We start from the raw sequence: 21,528 nt of genomic DNA on the forward strand, positions 1-21,528 counted from the left end.
AATTTATGAGAACGAACCCAGAGGATATTGTAAAACCACCACTACTGAATTAAGAAAACCGTGATTACCTATGGTCGTCGTTTTTATTTTATACACAAGCAGTTCCGATGGTTGCTTTTTTATTTTTGTGCTAACATTCACATTGCTAATTAATAAGTCGGTTTCTTAATTTCAGTTTTCAATTCTGGATGTGTAAAATTGTTTCACTAAATCCAAGATGAGTAAACCATTCCTTTACTTTCAATTTACTTATTTAAATATCTGAGCAACAAATTATTTTCACAATTTCTCTCCTGCTGCTATCTCACTGTCAAAATTATGAGTATGGGAAATCGTTGCTTCTCATATTACGTTGTTATACATTATGTATTGCTCGAGAATTTTACCGAAAAAAAAAAAAAAAAAAACGAACATGCAACATATAAAATAATAATAAATTCTAAATAGGCAGTCATTTCACCAAAACGTTCAATATTTTGTTTGTTCAGCAAACAACCTTTCTGGAAAAAAAAATCGACCTAGCGACAATGACTTCCGATGTGTACAATTTTGAATTTTCGTAGCAGGAGAAATTGTGTGGGGGACACGGTGGATCAGTGATAGAGCGTTTACCTCTGATGCGAGGGGTCCTGGTTCGAGCCCAGGCCAAGTAAGTTTGTAGTGGACAACATCGTCCCCGTAGGTTTTCTCGAGGTACTTCCGTTCCCTCCCACATTCACATTCCAGCAAATCTTCCATCATTCACCATACCAACAGATAGTACTTATTGTCTTGCACAAAATTATATGAATGGATGTAAATTCTTGTGTGTAGTTTTCGAGATTTTTTTCTTAAACCTAAAAATGGATGCTGCACAATAATCACCCCACTTATTAAGATGAAGCTGATACCAAAGTGTACCCTTATTAAGGTTTCCATTATGATTAACTCTTAAAAACTAAGTTTTAAAGTATACCCTTATTAAGGTTTCCATTATGATTAGCTCTTAAAAACTAAGTTTTGTTGAATTTAGGGTTACCATGTGTCAGCGTTTATGCGAACTTGGCTCCATTTTTAAGAGTGAAAATTTCTGACCGCATACACTTTCCGAATTTTCTAAACTCACGTCCATTGTAAATTCAATTTTAGACATTCCACATGTAAAGATATGTTAAACTATTTGTATTAAAAAAAAAAAAGGAGGGGAGGGGGGCGACAAAAAATGACCTACTGGAAAAATATGAATAGTCAAAGTCAACGTGATCCTGTGTCAGTACTCTTGTTTAATTGCTTTTTCATGCATTTCAATATATATATTTTTACAATGTTTTAAAAAACAAACTTAAAAGTAAAAGATCAAGCTTAATCATTATTGTGTCGAAAGTTTTATATAACGAGTTAGCCAGATGGAACTGTGTCCACTTTTTGGCGTTCCAGAATATGGTAACCTCAGTTGAACTATAACGTTGTACATACATGACATCAAACTGAACACAATAACATGTTTGAGGGTCATTTCTCATGTGTAGCTGTCGAGAAAAAATTGACAATAAAAAGTCTACAACATATTTATTTATTTGTGTAATGTATGTATTATATATATATAAAACAACTTTAACTAACAGATCGTATATATATTGTAATTTGTATTCTTCTAAGATTAACACACATACTACTTATAATATTAGCTCTAATATTCGCCGATTGAAGAAGGAGATAGCGTCCACTGAAACTGTCTCACTACAAAAACAGATGTGCAATCTTTTGATTAAAGTATGTCTGTTGCATATTCCGACTTCATCACTATCAACGTTCGGGGGAAGATGTTTCTTTTAAAATAAACACACACACGTTATTTGTGCTTGTTTATTGCTATAATTCTTAAAACATTATCAAGACAAAACAAATGAAATCTTTTGAGATTTACGTCCCACGGTTATGCCGGTTAGGCTAAAGGAGACGGTTATGATGAGAAATGAATGAAAGGGTGGAATGAAGAAAGTGGGAGGAAACGGGAGAACGCCAAGAAAACCCACACACACGGTGTTTGTCCTTCACAAAGTTCACTTGGTGGGAGCTGGGATCGAACCAAGGACCCCATGCACACAGGTGAACGCTCTACCACTGAGCCACCACGGCCCCTACAAAATAAATGGGCAAGAATAAAAAGAAGGTTATCTGTTTTAAAAAGTGGGTGGAATTTGTAAGACAAAATACGAATGGCAGTTTGTTGGTAATATAGATCAGTTTCCCAAAAGATAACTGTCCTTGTTTTGTACCGAGACAGTTTCGATGAATGTTACCAAAGTTATATTCTTCGATCGGCGAATCTTAATATTATTCACTCCTCTTATTCAAATGTACCATAGGATGGTTTTGTTTTTCTTTCTTCAAGGTTGGTAGTGGCTGTTACTTGCTCTTTAACTGTAACATCAATAACGAAAGAACAACCACTCAATTATTTAGCACTACGAATATTTGCATTCGTTCATTGTTCTGCAATATGTTTATTCTTTCGAGTCACTGCAACATTTACACAGATTTCTATGAAACACAGATTGAAAATTCTGGTCCATCAACTCCATCTATAGTGCGCATAAGCTCTGTTTGCCTCACATTGTCTGTGCAACTCCTGTTTCTTCTTCACGACTCGGCCCTACACAGCAAAACAAAGAAAAGAACAATTCATTAATAACTCTGAATCGTGTAAACTTAGATAAGCTACCAATAAACTTAGGTGTGACTCCGAGTTCGAATCAAGTTATGCAGTAAACTCTGAAACAAATAAATAAACTAAAGGATAATATCTTCTTATCTTATCACCGTATTCCCTTATCTATTCCGAATGTATTACACAATACGTGGCAAGCTTATTACGGTAGCATTTACAAGACAAAGGAGAAGAAAACTACGTTAATGAGAATAGAATAAATGGAAATTAGTCCCCCCCCCCTTCTCCAAGCCTTCGGCTCGCTATACTCTATAAGTAAAAATCATTCTTAAGCAAAAGTTCTAATTGTTTACTATTTGAAGTCTGTCCATCTTGCGGTTGGAGAAACATTGTCAACTTGGGTTATGGCTCTTCTAAAATTGAAGTTCGAATGTTGCTTTTTCTAATGTAGAGCACTTGGAGTCATTTTAGATTGGTAGTATTAGCTCAAGGTACACTCATGTCCAAAATTATTATCCCATGTCTATAAATATGTTGTAGGAATATAATTTCATAACGAATTCGCCCGGTATTTCTTACAATGTTAGTATGTGTATAATTGGCAAAGACAAGTATGTGGCAAATTTCACGTCAAAAGAGCAGTAAATAAGAACAATAAAACGAAAATAAAACTTTCTTGTCCATTTAGCAACATTTTGTTTTACTCATTCTAATTTTTATAATTCTTTTCCCATGAAATTACCACAAATATACATTTCCCGATTATACACATAGTATCAGTATTACAAGTACCCTCCAAAGTCATTATCAAATTATATTCTTTCAAGAAGACAGTTATACATTTTCGACAATCATTTTGGACATGAGTGTACATCTTAAATTACCTCTATTGTTAATGTTGAAAGTACGCACCTGTATTGTACCTAGGTATTATGAAGTACTAATGAGGATCTCCACCACTGTTTTGAGACGACAAAACAGAACCGTGTGTGTAAAAGAGAAAAAAAATGGAGTTATATTTAACATGTATTTTGTCTCATAATTATTGTGTATATGTGTGTGTTTGTGTAGCTGATATGTGTTATGTTATTTTGAAGTGGCAAGACATTTCTTAGACTAGAAGAGGAAAGGTTAACTGGTTCATATCTTACGAAGATAATGATTTCGCCCAAACTCAGGAAGTCCACAAGCCGAATCCACGGCTTCTTAATTGTACGTATTTAGTCTAGCTGATGAACTTGAGAATGCGTTCTTTCTAGGTCTCTATGACTGATTCACTTTTCAGTCTCTGACACTCTATGACTGTTTCGTTGTCTATTTTTGACTGAATACAACGACATAAAGTAAAGTATTTACACAAAAAGAAAATACTGTAGCTTGTGGTTTCCAAAATCCGGGTTGAAAGCATCATGTGCGTATGAGATTTTTTTAAAGCAATTTTAGTTAACCGATACTTCTCAAAGACTGAGCATCTTCTTCACTGTATTAATGCTGAAATCTAAACATGCTTACGGCTTATTACGCTAGTATGCTTCATGTGAGTTAGCAGTAAACCTTGTTAGATGTTGCACTGTTCTAAAGGTAAACGGCAATAACTGTCTGTAGTTTATATACTCTGCTCAGTTACTAAATAATGCTGTGCTGGAAATGGAATAAATACTTGCGGCTTTTATATAAGCACTCGCAAAATTTCAAAGTCAGACGCACTCGCCAATCCAAAAATGATGGTTGCCAGTATCTCTCCACGTACAGATTATGAAAGGATTCCTCCCCCCTAGCCTTTGCTTTACAAAGAAAGAGATTACATCAGGACATAATTTTCAAAACCAGACAATTAGATTTAGGATAATCAATTTTGAATTGGACAATTCATATACATGTTAAAAATATCTTACCTTATGACTTCACGTTTGTGTAACGCTCTCTCTCTGCACTAAAGTACGAGTTGTCGATTGCAGTTTTCGGATCAGTTCTTAAGTGAAGGGCCATTGATGGAAATTGTGAGCAAATCATCCAGTGAGTCAGTCTTAAGTTAATTCCTGCACGCAGTCTTAACTTTGTTAAGACTGCTCAAGCCTTTCGCACATGAAGCAGTACTCACAGGTAAAACTGCACAAAATGTGACCATTTCAATTGAGGGTGAGAGAGGAGGGGCGAATTACAACGTTGTCAAGACTTTGCTTTCCATGTTTTCTCTCACTTAGTGACAATTATTTTTGTGCGTAACACCGGAAACCGGAAAATTTTGCGCCCTGATGTAAGTCCGATCTTATTTAATTTAATATAACCCTTGTTTTAATAATAAATGGGAAAACATGTTCATCATCACCATTATCTATTTCCAAATATAAAGACAGGCAGCGAACATAGCGGAGCGGCGACTATTAAATATTAGGAATTAACGTTACTTAATAAAGACAATGTTTAGCAGAAGGGGTCCAGCTATTTTTTCTAAAAAATGTTACAATTTCGGTAGCTTCTGTTCATATTAGGTTAGATTAGTTTATGTTAGATTATATTAATGTACGGGTCCAGCATAATTTTCGAAGAAAGACAAAAAAAAACTATAAAATTTTATTTATTTCTATTAATATTAGGTTAGTTCGGGTTAGTTTAGTTTAGATTATATTAAATTTAGTTAGGTTATATTAGGTCTAAGTACTTGTATCTTCCATTTCTCCTGTAAATTTTGTATTTTTTACGTACTTCTGGATCCCTTCTGCTAAACATTTACCCTTAATAATATATAGTAATTGGCGTATTATAACTTCATACGAAGATTTCCACTCTATACCTTTACTTTTACAATTTTATTATTCGTAACTATAATGAAAGTGTATTAATGGTGTATACACTCAAAACCAAAATTTGTACACATATTACTTACAGTCTGGAAAAGAGTATTATCGGGGTAAAACCCTCTCGCACACCTAGACATAAGGCATAAATAATGTTATTGATATCTGATTCGTTGCCATGCATAATCAGAATTCCACGTAATCTTATATAAACCAATGAACTGAAGTACGAAGAATCAAATTCTCTCAATGCGAATGACGTGGTGAAGATGTAAATAATATCTATTTAGAAATTGAAGTTCATGTTGTACAGTACCTGATTTGCTGCTGCATCTATGAGTTCCCTCGCCAGCTGTTCCGGGAAGTGTATTTTCCTATCCTTATCGGATGCTGCTGTTATCAGCCACTTCATAGCAAGAAATGTTGCCCGTTTCTCTTTGATTGGAACCGGCACCTACGTATACAACGTTGAAAAAGAATCTTTTTTATTACTAACCCTTTGTGATCCTGACTTTACATATATTAGGGTAGCCCTTATTTTTCAACGTTGGAAATTTTTTGCTCCCAACCCTTAACTTTGTTCCGAGGTATATACATATATACAGGGTGTCCTGGGAGGAAGGGGCATTATTTCGTAAAATGGTAGTATGGATGATTCTAAGCAAAATAGTTCATATGAACATGAATCCTAATCGCAATGGTTTGAGAACTACAGGTTGTGAACCACTTTTGATTTTAAATTGCATATTGCTCACCCTGTAGTTATTCTACAGAGGTGATATAGTGGATTCGAAAGGTGATGGAATGACCTTTCCAACGGTATGTAACATACGGCAGTGGTGTCTCTGGAAGCCAAGTTATTAAGAGATATTTGGGAATCAGTGTTGGCATCCAATTTCTTTAAATAACCTTAACTTTTCCAATTTTCCCTCAATAGCTTCTCTTCCAAAGACAACACTGCCACATGTTGCATTCCGTTAGAAAGACCATTCCATCACCTTTCAAATCCGTTATATATCACCTCTATAGAATAATTGAAGGGTGAACAATACGCAACATAGTCAAAAATGGTTCATAACCTGTTGCTCTCAAACCGTTGAGATTGGGACTAATGTTCATATGAACCTTTTTGCTTACAATCACACACACTGCCATTTCCGAAAATAATGTCCCTTTCTCCTGGGACATCCTGTATAAAAAATGTCTTACAAAAATTTAGCACAATTTAACTTCAAAGCGACCCCCAAAAGACCTTAAAATTTCCATTTTTTGTAACAATTTTCATTTTTCAATGAAACATTTTGTATAAATTTAGCCCATATTAATGAAGGAAATAATACCTAATCGTAGCTGAAAAATAGTTTTATTAACAACTACTAAGACCACAGAAACAATACAAATTAATCTAAAGAATGCAATCAATGAAAATAATGAGAATAAAAATGTAACAAAAAGCAGATTTCAGTCCCTTCATTGACCAGCTTTGGCAACATGTGATATTCAACATTTTTTAACCATCAAACTTTATTGCATTTCTTCTTCATTCTGTCAAAATGTTCTGATATTATTTTTGAATAAGCTTCACTCTTCTTTCAGCTATATTGTTGAGAGTTACTATACTTTTCAATGTCTCCAACCCAAACTGAAAGCTATCTTTTCATATAGGTGAGCAGTCTTAGTTTTATGTATTTGTTGAAACATTCTGAAAAACATTTGATTCAGAGGATATAAAATAATAAAAAGTACTTTTGTTTCAAGAAATTGAGGACTCCGCTGCTAACAGTTTATCTTTTTTGTTTATATTTTGTATCAATACTTCTGAAGTCATGATTATATTTGTAATTTTTTTTTATTAGTGTGCACTGGAATGATGCAGTTTTTGAAGACAGATAACATTAGTGGTTTAGACTTTCATAGCAGCTCTACTTATTTCTGAATCTACTTCCTGATACTGCATTAGTTTCAGTAAAGAAAATGAAATCTTTCAGTTTAACGTCCCACGATTATGTCTGTTAAGCTAAAGGAGACGGATGATTTAGGCAAATGAATGACGGAAGAATTGGTGGGATCAGAATGTGGGAGGAAACGGAAGTACCCCGAGAAAACCCACGAACACTGTTATCCACCACAAACTTATTTGGCCGGAAATCGAACCAGGGGCTCTACGCACCAGAGATAAGCGCTCTACCGCTGAGCCACCGTGCCCCCCCCTCCCCTACAGATTTAATCCCGGGCAGAACAACACATTACAAAAAACTACCTGGGATTTTTCATCATATTCGTCATTCTTCAAGACACAATTTGGATAAACACAGTATCTGCAATGCTATTGATTCTCATAATTTGTGACCACTGTTCTTATTACAATCAACCTTTTTCTGGATAATATTAACACTTGATTTATTTCGATTATTAGCCTTCAATACTTTAATTGAATTGCTAGAGTTAATCCCCAGCCTTGAGTTAGCTCAAAAACAGACACCGTCGTCGCATAGTACATTTTTGTCTAGGCAAGCTATCTGAGAAAATTATCTATGCTCATTAAAATTAAATCTTGTAAACTTTCAATTTCATTTTCGAACTCTAAATATTTGTTTTAGATTTTAATTTTTAGTTTTAAGACACAAAATTCCACTACTCTTAACAGTAGTGAGATAAACATTGACTAAGCCAGACTACAATATTAAGTATAGGGATACGTACCTGGTAAGTGACACCACCTCTTTTGATAGGCGTCAACTCAAGAAGAGGCTTAGCATTCGCCATAGCGTCTTTAAAAATTTTCTCAGGGTTAATTTCTATAGCATCTTTTTGTTCAGGAGCAGCTTTATGGTACCTCTCCAGCTGAATTCTTTTCACGTTCTCGAAAGCCTATGAATAACACATTGAAATAATTAATATACTCTACTTAACAATATTACACGTCATTTTCTTCCGTCAATATAAAATACATAATCTTATGTAGACCTAAAAGTGCTAGATAGAAATAAATAAATAATAATAAACTAATTGGTGATCATATTAACAAAAAAAATTGGTTACTCACTAACAAATCCTCCCCTGGGACAACTAAATATTCTCCAAACGTATCGGAACAAGCAAGTGCCGTCTTCAGTGGAAAAGTAACAAGGACAAAAACGAATAGGAGATAAAAGATGTAAACAAGGAATACATACTACTAAATAAATGTAACGTAAAGGATAATAATAATAATAATAATAATAATAATAATAATAATAAACAGAGCACAGTGCGAAAGAATGAGCTGAGTTGAAGGAAGCCCGATGTCTATGTTACGTCACTATTGCCAAATCTAAAGTATACATCAAAGGTAGGTAACCAGATTCTATCTATGTTGCCAAAATCCAGATTTAAAACTCCCCCCCTCCCCCCCGTTGTTTGTTTTTGTTGAATCTATTCCATTAACCTGTTTTATATTATGTGTATGTTGTTTTATATGACGCTCCAATCCCGACATAGCCTCGTCTTGTGATTTTTTGATTATCTAATATGTTCTTTAATTCTCGAGTGTTAATATTGCGTTTCGTTTGACCTATATATGAGGAGTCATATTCGCATTGAGCACGATAAATACCTGACTTATTTGGTGGATCAACAAAACTTTTAAATCCGGTAAGATGTTTCTCTTAACTTTTTGGGGGGGATACTGGAAGCTGATATGTTACGCTTTGCACGAATACGCTGAATTTTTGACGATAAATGTGGAAAGTAAGGAATTCTTATCCAAGTTTTTGCTTCTTTGGGGATAACTGTTTTATGGGCTTGCACCGATCTGCGTGTTTGACTAAACCACTTTTATAAGGTACGCAACTTATACCCGTTTTTTGTCCTATTTGATATAAAAACTATATTTCGTTATGGAGCCCTCATCTCTCACATTACATTTATTTGGTGGTATGTATTCCTTTTTCCTTACCATTTTTCTCCTCGTTGCCTTACGACTGAAGACGGAAGTAACTTGTTGTTCCGATATGTTTGGAGAATATTTAGTTTCCCCACGGAAGGACTTACTTTTTTTTTTTTAAAAAAAAAAATTTGAATCTTCCTCTCATGCGCCTACATAATTTTAATAGGTGATTACTTGATGTATAGTTTACATTTATAGTTTGTTAAAATGCATTGCTAATAAGAGGAACAATCAGTTTCTTGAAAACACTAGTGCTAATTCTACCAGAATTGACGTTCGTTATGACTAGAGCAACCCACATTATGCTTTATTTTCTCCAAATTATGCTTTATTGTTAATTTCAATCATGGTTTTATATTAGTCGTGTATAATGTATAATATTTACTATACATTAAATAATCTAAATATCTTGATCTGTTTATTAATATTTTATGCAAGCAATTTCTTTCATACTTAATGAACTTTCTACTTAATGCACTGTAAAGAGATACGCTTTACTCGAGTCAGTTTTTTCTATCATTTGTGTGCGCCTTAGAGATGCATACATACAGAAAGGGAAAGTAAAAGATGTCACCAAAAAGTACACAAAGTGCTCAAGTTCAAGAGGTACACATAACAATATAGTGTGGAGTTCTTGTGTACTATTCACTTTTTCTTTTCTCCACATCAAAGGATTACACAAAAATTTACAGAAATAAAAATAAGCTTTTCATTGTTGCATTGTTATGTTGTCAATGATTTTGCATTGTAAATACTGGTTTAAAAATATTAATATAGTATATGTTAAACTTGCAGTTAAATCAAATTTTCCAAGAATTATGCTATATATTTTAAATTATGCTGTATGCTTTAATTTCTAAAATTATGCTTTTAAAATTAGCTTCTTTCGTACCCTTAGACAACCACAACCATCTTCAAGGTACCAACCATATGTGTAAATTGCTATTATGCTCTTTATGCTTTTGGGTTGCTCTACTTATGACATACAAACCAAGGCAATGAATTTAAACCTTTCATTAATTACAAGTTATAATAAAAGTAAATTAGTATTCTGAACATGTTTACATGCCTTCAGTGCGAGCGGTCCCGGGTTCGACTCTCAGTGGCTTTGTAAAATTTGTAAAAAGGCTTTTTCAGGCCACTTATTCTGAGTTTTTTTTTTTTTTCATTTACAGTACGTAAATGCCGCGATGGTACCTAACAATAGTCCCACGCCAGTTCCTTTCCCATTTCTTTCTTCTTTCCAAATTCCTCAGATAATGTGATCGCCAAGAGTCATCATCCCTCATACGTGACGGACCAACATGACCAGTGGCGGATCCAAGATATGATCAAGAGAGGGGCTAAACCATAATTTGCCGTTTTATCCAATGTAAGGCTGAATTGAAGTCCATTTTATCCAGTGTAAACCTGAGCGTCAAGGGGGGGTGGGTGGCTATAGCCCCTTAGCCCCCTCCTTGGATCCGCCCTTGATCATGACCATAGATGCCGAAAGTCCAGAAATCTAATTCCTAATCCTGAACATATTTATACTGAATAAGTAGTAATCATACAATCATACATGTTAAGAAATGCAGCTATGTAATCAATACTGTTATATTAAGAAAAAAAATCCTTAAGAAGGGTCGCCGACTATCTATCACTTTTTTATTTGTTATAAAACGGAAGAAATCGTTGTATGATGAAAGTAAACACATGCCACAAAAACCTAAAACTTACGAGAAAAATGTAAGATCTGGCAACCCTAGTAACAAAGCAGTGTTCACCTGCTGCGGCCTGGCTGGAAATTCGATCAAGAGGAGAAATGAAATACATATGACATGGTCTTTGTTGTCTCACTCTTTGATGCACCCTCATAATACGAAATAAAAGATCAAAATTCGAAAACTGAATCCTAGTGTTTACAAAAATATTAGCAAACAAAATAATGTGAAAGTATTATGTGATAAATGGAGGAAGAAACTAATTTTATTTCACATCATATCATCTAAAGTGCGAAAGTAATGGAATTCAAAGAATGAAAAACGTTCTGCAAGACATAAATCGAACCCGGGTCTCCGGCTATACCATGTCGATGTGCTAACCGCTATTCAGTCCACTTTCTGACCAGTCTAGTTGAGCGTAGTGATTATTAGCACGTCAGCAGATACGACGGAGACCCGGGTTCGATTCCCGATTCAGTCGAATATTTTTCCCTCTTTGAAATTTGCTTATTAAATGTGTATGTATTATTTATCACATATAATATCCGCATGTGACATCGTACTTGACTAGCTAACTAATTACTGATTTATCTGAATATTATTTAATGTACATAAAGTCATACCTTTTCAACTAATCGTCTTGCCAGCTGTTTATTGCCGCCTTTCATAACATGATTAACGAAACTCCTAAAAGAAAACAAACAGATATATTCAACTCTAAATTCATCAAAATTTTCGCTAGTACTTGTGATCTGATTTATATCTTAAGGATAGATCATATAAGAGGAGTTAAAGACCAAAAGGATGCGACAACAATAAACATTCTAACGGAACAGCTGTAATGTGATAAACTTGTATTGTTTGTGGTACAAAGAATTTCGTAAGAAAACTATTGAGATACTAACATTGAATTAAAAGATGTCATAATCATAAATGATATGAAATCTTTTACGTCCCACGATTATGCCGGCCAGGCTAAAGGAAACGGTGATGATGAGAAATGAATGAAATGAATACAATGGGAGAAAAACTTATGCACCCCGGTGTTCATCCACCACGGAGCCCACTTGGCGCAAGCTGGGGTGAAACCAGGGACCCTACGCACCAGAGGTGAGCGCTCTATCAGTGAACCAGCGTGCCTCCCAAGGAAATGTCATGTTTTATGTGGTTGGTAGAAAGTGTTTGTAGGAGAGGCACTGACCTTCATATTACATTACTTATGCTTTATAAAAAAAATAAAAAATAATAATTAAAAAAAAAACAAACAGAAAATCAATTCTCGCTATCTATTACAGTTTTTATTCTAAGGCAATCAACATGAAAAGTGGAAGTGGTTGATTTCTGCCACTTCCGGTTTGAATGAAGGATTAAGGGAGAAGATGTTATCTATTATTAGAACGCTAAATCTATTACGAAACAAGCAGCTTCTCGCTATCCATTATTATTTTTGCTCTATGTAAATCCGTTTGACGGAATTTGTAGTGGATTTGTACCACTTCCGGTTTTAGTAGAGAGTTAAGGAAGAAGATTGCAGACGCCGAACAGATTGCCGAAAACCAATCTCTCTCTCTCTCTTTCTATTGTCGACTTTGCTCTATAGCGACCAAAGTTAAAACCGGAAATGGCCAATTTCTACCATTTCCAGTTTGAATATCGGCTCCAAAAACGAACCCGATTCTCAACTTTTGAACCTCCACATTTCCATCAAATTTGGTCTTGGTGATGACTATTTACGTAGTTCTTGGGATTTTCCGTCTGTCAGGGAGGTTAAATATATAAAGAACTTTTGGTAATCCAAACTCCTTAATGGATGTCCAAAACATGAAAAAATGGAACAGTGATACGTCTCTCAAAGATTGTCATTTGATGTAGCCAGTTGCGTTTAATGTTCATCGTGTGCTCCTATTTTCCCCCTTGTATAATCATTTATTTATTCTTCCATTATCATTCAACATTTGCCTTCTTTAGTCTACCGAGCATAACGGTGGAATATTCAGTAGTTTTCATGATATGTTCACGAACAGTACTTATAGAATACATAATGAATACTTAGAGATAAAAAAGACCTTACCTTGTATTCGCGGAGAGGAACTTTTTCATAAGGTTTGGTTGCTCATTGACAGTATATATCATCAACTGTACTATTAGAGACTGGTGCGTTCTTTCCGTTCGGTGGAATTCCTTTTCTTAAGAGAATGAAGATTACATTTACTTATTTCTTTTAAGAGAAAGGACTCCACGGAAAGGAAAGAGTCCATCTACATGTTACCACTCTAACAGCACAGTTGGTAACATTGAAAAAGTTGTCAGAGAAACAAAGAAATTGTACGGACATTTTTCTCGCCACGCTAAGTTTTCACCAAACCTTTTATCATAATAATACGTTAAAATGTTTATATTGTTTACGTAAATTATGTCTAATAAAGAAAATAAATTATTTTAAATACATCGAGTATTTTTATTTGTTTATAATCTTTATATTTCACTCACTTTTCTTCTGTGAGCATCTGTGCTCTTACTTTTTTTTTGAAATGAAATGAAATATTTCAGTTTAACATGCCACGACTATACCCTTTAGACTAAGGGAGACGATGATTTAGGCAAGTGGATGATGATGGAAAAACTGATAGAATGAGAAAGTGGGAGGAAATTGGAGTGCCCTGAGAAAACCCACGGACATGATGTTGTCCATTAGAATCCTATTTGATCGAGGATTGAACAAGGGACCCCACGTACCAGAGGTAAGCGCTCTACCACTGAGCCTCCTTCACCCCCCCTTCATTATTTTTCTTAATAAGCTATAAATGCATTTTTATAATTGATTGTTGAAGTTTGTAAGAGTTTTGCGATGAACTCTGAGAAGTTGTCTCCATTGGAACATATGCTAAGAAGTGACCAATAAGTGAATTCCTATTCGATTTAATCTTCATACGGTAAAATCCTCCAGAGCTCCTTCGTGGCTAAGTGGTTACCGTACGCGCCTTTGGCGTGGCAAACCTGGGTTCGATTCCCGGCGGGAGCTCATGTGGTTCGGATTCCACGTTAATCAGTAGGTCCCGTCTCATATAGCCCGCTGCTGAAAGGGACGTTAAAACTTCAAATTAACAACGGTAAATTCCTCCGAAGATGCTCACAGAAGAAAAGTGAGTCAAATATACGAACTAAAAACAAAAGTATGCTGATACATACAATGTTATTTTTTATTAAGATCATTTATTTTCTTTATTATCAGTTTCTAATATTTTGACTCCGTGTCTGAGCAAAGCTTAAAAAATAAACATTTTACGAGGGATGATTAAAGAAAAAAGTTACAAAGCCTATTACGTTTACAAAGCTTATGTGTGAGACATAGATGGGAGATCAACACACATAATGATACAGGGCACTCAATAACAGTTCTCGATGTAACCACAGTTTCTGTTCAACCGCTTATCACAACAAGTTTTCTATAACATTTGCATAGAAATCCACGTTAAATACTCGCAGCCACCGTGAGGCAACGGTTTTGACATAATCACATGCCACATAACGATAGCCAGCCATTTTTTGCTTTCGAACAGGAAAAAGGTCAAAGTCACTGGGGGTTAGATCAGGGCTGTAGAAGGGGTGCTCTAGTCGTTCCAAGCGTAACGTCAGTGGTTGAAGTACTGGGTCTACCCTCTGTCCAAGATTGTCATTAACAATGTTGGTCCGTCGTTTTTTGAACGCACGACTCTACTTCCCTACTTGCGGCTTTGAAATTTCGTCCTGCCCGTACACTCCTACAATCTGCCTATAAATGTCTGCAGGTGTAGCGTGTAACTTATTGTTACAGTGATTGAGAAAAAAAATCTTTTTCATTCCCCCCCCCCCCTTTCCCATTTCCAAATAGATTTTTTTTCTTTCAGTGTTTGTGTACTTAAGGATTTCAATTTTACAAAAATTGTAATTTTGAACAATCCATAATCCTGAATAATATATTTAATTACGATTAAATACGTTAAGAACTGGAAGATAAAATGTTTTGAAACGTTATTTCATTTAAGCATCAGCGCTTTGCCAAGAAACAGAAATCTCGGTTAATAAATAAACGTAAAAAGGCTGTAGCATCAAAATTTCTTTTTTTTTTGGGGGGGGGGGGGTAATCATACTAAATAGTAAATTTTATCAAACTAATAGAAAATTCTAGCAGTTTTTTTTTTTGTTTCCTCTTTTTTGTCCTTTCTTTCTTTCTCAATCACTGTAACGATAAGTTACAAGTGTTTTTGGCAGGGTTGGCAAAAACCATGGTTTTTATTTAAAAAACCAAAAAACCGGTTTTTTTGGTTTAAACCAGGTTTTTATGGTTTAAATAATTTGCTCTATATATTCATATCATATATGGACAGAAATAAGTTTGTTTCGCCTTGATGTTATTATGCAACAACCGGGTTATGCTGGAAGGGGTCACATAAACTTAAAGCGGAATAAAAACCGCTTCTCGAGTTACATCCGAGAGAAATTGTCCTCCATTTGAACTCGGAACCAGGACTAATTGGCCACAAATGCGATACGTCTGCCGACTCACCCACGAAAGAATTCTGATAAAAATACGTTGTATTGATCTTTACATGCTTCTTAATATAATTGTCAAGAGTCATTTCAGAAGGACAAAAAGATAAATAGTTGCACAAGTGAAACCATTACACAGAATTACATATGAACAATTTCAAAGTACTACGGAGTACAGAAGAACTAATTTAGTTCAAGTTAGTTAACAACGACTTTTATTGGTCCAAATTAAAGAAATACACTGACTTAATCTGCATATCAATAAGAAAAGTGAATAAAGATACGAATTATTTGAGTCCACTTTGGCTCAGTCTCATTTATACATAAATAGATACCAAAGATACTTATTTCACTAAATGCCTCTCGTGGGGTCTGTATGACCCCCCCCCACACACACACACACACAAAGTACGGCATTTTCGATGTATTTTATCAATAGCAAAACATTGAAACGAAACAATATTTAGAATTTTTATTCGATTGCAATTACATAACAATAATAACAACTACAAAAATCACAAAATAAACATTTATAAACTTTTTTAAAAAACAGTTGCTTTTGTAGTATAATCTTTTTGAGTAATGAATGGGGAATTTAGGTCTGAATATAATACGAATAATATACGGGAGTGAAACGTGATAACCCACAAATGTGTATTCATCAAAATTTTACAAACACTTACACTTTTGCGAACATTTTTTGTTTTTTGGTTTAAACCAGTTGGTTTTTTTGAAAAAACCAGCTGGTTTAAACCACCTTGGTTTAAACCAGCCAACCCTGGTTTTTGGCCAATAGAAATCGCACTACCGACCTCACTTCTACTCTTGAGTAATTTTCCAAACGAGTCATCATTTTTAATGCCCGCTTCTCGGTTATACATAATCAGAATCCCAAGTCTTCAAACATGCAGCAAGACAGATATGTTATATGTTTTTTTTTTTTGGTCAATCATCCCTCGTATAGTTACATTGGCTACAAATTTATTACATACTCACTTACAAGCTTAAAACAAATTTCACTATAATCACGAGAAATCATATTTTACCTGACTAAATGATCATGAAAAACAGAACATGTCTCGTCATTTAACGCTGCTTTGACTGGGACATGGGTGTACTTCTGGAGTTCTCCGCTCTCCTTCAGCGCTTCTTGTTCTTCTTTCTTGAAGACTGGTTCAACGAAATACGGTGCGTAGCTGCTGTAGTGATTGTACCTGTGCCAAAAATATAAGCAATACAATCTTACAAGGAGACTGAAAATGTGTGTTGTGCTACACGTAGAAAGAATCGGTTCTTTAGGAACTAGTTTCTCGCAACTATTTGAGAAACTACGAAGAAGGATCAGAAACTAAGGATGCAAAGCAGATATTTTTGGAGTTATACAGAAAGGCGGGGTGTGCCGTAATTTTACTACATGGAGTTGGCAACTGTGCAGAGTTTCAGCCACCCGCCACCAACGGTGCTAGTTGTAGGTAAACACAAATGGCGACTCTTTTGAAAAACTGGTCTCGCGAAGAAGTCCGCTCAATTATTCGATTTCTGTGGGCGAAACTTGCAACCGCGCCTGAAATTCACTGCTACTGGGAGTAGTTTAAGGAGAGATTGTAATGTCTCTTCAGCATGTCGCAGAATGATGTCGAAAATTTGCGGCTGGTAGAGAAAACGTCACCAACAAGGAGCGCAATGGCCGACCGAGCACGGCATCAACAGATTTGAACACAGCTCGCGTGAAGGAGCTGATTCAAGACAACAGGAGTATCACGTTACGGCATTCAACTGTACCCGCACTTAAAGCAGCACCTCAGAGGCCGTCGCTTCGCTTCAGACGAGGAGGTGAAATACTTCGTGACAACGTGGCTGAACACACAAAGGCAGGATTTTACTACGAGGGAATCTTCAAACTCATCCCACGATGCAATAAGTGCCTCAACTGATATGGAGACTATGTCGAAAAATAACCTTATGTACCATCTGTTGGCTGTATTGGTTGTATAAAATAATATATACACGTTTCACTGCAGGCTTTGTAACCTTACTTTCTGATCACTCATCGTATGTACTATCTGTTAGCTGTATTGGTTGTATGAAATAATATATACACGTTTCACTGCAGGCTTTGTAACCTTACTTTCTGAACACCCCTCGAAGTTTAGAAAAAACTTCAATAGATAGAATTTTAAAAATTTTCTTCTGGCCCAGACGCCATTTCGAAAATCAGGCGCATTAATAATAGAAATCCAATTATTAGAATAGAAACAAGTCTACATGTTTCGCTATTAAATTATGGTTACTGGTGTAAAAAAGTATAAATAATAACAGTATCGTTGTCCAAGTCAGAAAGTTTACCCTGTAGTTTCAAATGGCTTCAATTCAATATTTCAACATGAGTCTTTCGCTCCCACCTAGTGCTGTAAAATTTCTGGGAACTTTAAACCGTTGAAAAGGAAAATCAACCTTAAGGACAATATGTATATCACACGCCAGGGCTCAAAAACTGCCGGGCGCCAGATGGCTATTGCGACTGGCTGGAGTTTGGTCAATTTAAGGCCAAAACATGTATGTTTATATATCAAACTGGATTTTTATTATTGTGGCGACTGGTTTTCACAAGTAACCTTTCGATCGAGGTGCGTACGCACTTGTAAACATTTTGCCCGCGCAAAACAACGAACATCACATGTGCGCGTAACATGTTTGGTCAATTAGTGGCTCTTTGCACAGAAACAACGTAACAAATTTTGTTACGATGCTACGCTCCGAATGTTTTCCGAGTGGAGTCGGTTTTCCTTCGACACATCAAAGGAATGTTACATGCTGTAACATGTGCTAGTGTGGACGCCCTCCGTAAATTGTGCGCGCACATCAACCAAACAGAAAACTAGAACACTTGCTTTATCGACCATCGCGGTGGTGCTTTTTTTTTTTTTTTTTTTTTTTTTTTTTTTTTTTTTTTTTTTTGCGAGGTGAATAAAAATGTAGCTAGCAGCAGCCAACTGCACAGAGGCAGACATTGTCTCCTACTGACTCGACTAATGGAAAACATCGTATGTTCGTGTGTGTTAGTGCGGGCTGATAGATTGCCGTAACATCGTGACACCGCACAGAACATCACAACGAACATGTTCGTTGTTCTGTTCGGGCAAACTGTTGCAAGTGCATACGCACCTTTATACGATACTCATTCGATTTGGAGCAAACTTCCAGGTTTTTTGGGTTTAAATAATTTGCTGGATGTATTTATATTACATATGAACAAAATAAGTTTTGCCTTAGTGGTATTATGCAATGACGGGATTATGCTGGAAAGGTTCCCATAAGCTTAAAGCGAAATCTAAACCTCTTCTCGGCTTACATCCGAGAGAAACTGTCCTCCGTTTGGACTTAAAACCAGGACTAATTGGTCACAAATGCGATGAGTCTGTCTAATGCGACGACTCACTTACGAAGGATTCCTGATAAAAAAACACGTTGTACTGATCTTTACATACTTGTTAATATAATTGTCAAGAGCCATTTCAGAAAGACAAAAAGATAAACAGTTGCAGAAGTGAAACCATTATACAGAATTATATAAAAATCGGGAAACTCCCGCCTTAGCCATCGCGAAAATCTTGTTATTACTTTAAATGCAATACAATAACGGGAAAGTCAAGTTATTGTTTGCATGTAGAATTTTAAGAACAACGTATCATAATCAATACGCTAAAACTGAATTTTTAAATCACAAATTTATCATGTCGATATAATTTAATAAAATTAAAACTCAAAGTCCAATCCAAGCTAATGTTGGAAGCTACGCAGGTATTCGATAAATTTTGTCAATTACTATCAATATATTTAAGGAACCTTGGTTTCTTTATAAAACAACAGCCATTCAGGCAAACAGAAATAACAATTTGGTTTCGTTTCATATGTTTAGCCCAGGCTTAACACTCGGAGTATGTTTAGTACAAGGGGTCCAGAAGCACGTAAAAAACACAAAATTTACAGGAGAAATGAATGATGCAAGTACTTAGACGTAACATAACGTAACCAAATCTAACCTAACCTAACATAAACTAACCTAAGCTAACGTGAGCTAACATAAACTAACCTAATATTAGTAGAAATAAGCGAAATTCTGTATTTTTTTGGAAAATTATGCGGGACCCCTACACTAATATAATATAACATAAACTAAACTAACCTAACCTATCCTAAACTAACCTAACCTACCCTAAACTAACCAAATGTGAACAGAAATTACCAAAATTGTAGTATTTTTTAGAGAAAAGAGCTGGACCCCTTCTGCTAAACATAGGCCTAACACTCTTACATAATACAGAGGCTATCAATGAGAAGACTTTCGCGAAAAGTGATATCCCAACAGCTACTTGGTTTACACTTGAAACAAGGGTTGTGGTTCGACCGAGAATTGAACACGGGACGTCTTGATTAAAAGGTGAAAAGGAGATAAAACTAATGCAGAAGGTCTGATATATGGAAACGAACGTCAACATGAAGTTCACACGATTTAAAGCATTTTTCGTTTTTTTTTTCAAACCAGTTGCTTTTTTTTGGAGGGTGGGGGACAGCTGGTTTAAACCAGCCAACTCTGTTTATAAATAATTAAAATGTATGAGATCTTACCGGTAACATGTCTAATAATGTAGAAATACAAAATTAAAAATGTATGCTTTCAGCCACGTATTACTGCACAAGAAAGACATGATGAACTCAAGAATTATGTGAAGACAATGCTCCAGTACAAGGCACAGCAGGTTTTTAAAATGTACAGCAGAAATATGTAAAATGATGTCTTTTTTCAACATTTTAGTTTACAATCAAACTCACCATCGCTGACGAGCCTTTTCCCACACACACCGTGCGGGCCCACCCGCAACTTCACTGTTCTGTCTCGATTTGAACCCTTTATGGATATTTTACAATCTATGGATCCGTATAGTAGAACTCCACCAATTAATATGCTATTAAAACTATTGCTCGTGTAAAAAACGCACCTATTTCAGTTAGGTCACTACAAGCTAGAGTTGCATTACAATTACATAGTAATGAATTATTACAATTTATGTTTCCGAGATTACTTTTAATTCTCCGCCTACATTCTTACTCTTCCTGTCTGTTAATATATCCCCTTATTCTTAATCTGCACTGATCCTAGGATTAGATAACCATTCTAAATTGTATCTTTAAGTCAGTACTACTACGTAAATATTGACGCATATTGGCTACTTACAATGTGATGCTTGCGGTCTTACAAACAAGTTTACTCTGTAAACCAAGATTACGAAAATACATCGACCATACGTTTATTAACATCTTGATAAGGTTTAATTACATTAGCGTATGCACCCCCTCGCCATAACGTGGAGACGGGCGGAGACTTTGTTTTGATTTTGGTGCGCAGATTCCCTAGCATTTGTTCGCAACGTTAGTTTTTATGGTATTTCGGTATTACTGAGTCAATTTCGGCACTTCCGGCTTCAACGAAAGAATGTGCTCTACACAAAGGAATAGAAATTATGTTAAAATTTTTTTTAACGAACAATGTAAACAATTCTATACAACAGTGGTTCCCAGTTGCTTCAGAGTTGCGAACCCCCTTTTAATTTTTAAGGTGAGGTACGAACCCCACACCTTTAAATTTTAGCTGCGTAATAGTAGTGGTTGAGAGCAAGGGCGCCCATGTTGTGGTTTCCAGAGGGGGGAAAGTATAAGCAACATTTCAAATATAATTTCAAATTTTGATGCTACTACTCTGAAAATTCTATTTAGTTTTCGATCTTCAGAAGTGCAATTTGCTCTAGGGGCAACCGCCCCACCTTGCCCCCCCCAGATGGGCGCCCTTGGTTGAGAGGTAGGTAGCAATATTAAAAGCAATTAAATTATAAACGTTTATTTGTTATGCGCATACAAGAT

General features: G+C 35.5%; 1 protein-coding gene across 1 annotated transcript; it reads right to left on the minus strand.

Moving 5' to 3' along the window:
* Window positions 1-1,530: 1,530 nt before the first annotated feature.
* mRpS7 (mitochondrial ribosomal protein S7) lies at window positions 1,531-21,005 on the minus strand. The gene is made up of 6 exons (XM_081732161.1): window positions 20,846-21,005; window positions 16,656-16,823; window positions 11,703-11,766; window positions 8,152-8,319; window positions 5,765-5,902; window positions 1,531-2,635 (listed from the first exon to the last, which is right to left on the minus strand). Exons 1-6 carry the CDS (start codon window positions 20,926-20,928, stop codon window positions 2,555-2,557), a joined length of 702 nt encoding a protein of 233 aa, XP_081588287.1. The 5' UTR covers window positions 20,929-21,005; the 3' UTR covers window positions 1,531-2,554.
* Window positions 21,006-21,528: the final 523 nt, after the last annotated feature.

Source organism: Thermobia domestica, chromosome 11 (genome assembly GCF_964235325.1).
Source record: "Thermobia domestica chromosome 11, izTheDome1.hap1.1, whole genome shotgun sequence".
NCBI lineage: Eukaryota > Metazoa > Arthropoda > Insecta > Zygentoma > Lepismatidae > Thermobia > Thermobia domestica.

Coding starts and splice junctions, on each gene's coding strand:
- mRpS7 (XM_081732161.1), bottom strand. CDS start 20,928: ATGTTAATAAACGTATGGTCGATGTATTTTCGTAATCTTGGTTTACAG. Junction 16,824..20,845: donor AAGACCGCAAGCATCACATT/GTAAGTAGCCAA, acceptor TTTTTGGCACAG/GTACAATCACTACAGCAGCT. Junction 2,636..5,764: donor TAGATGCAGCAGCAAATCAG/GTACTGTACAAC, acceptor TTTGCTGTGTAG/GGCCGAGTCGTGAAGAAGAA.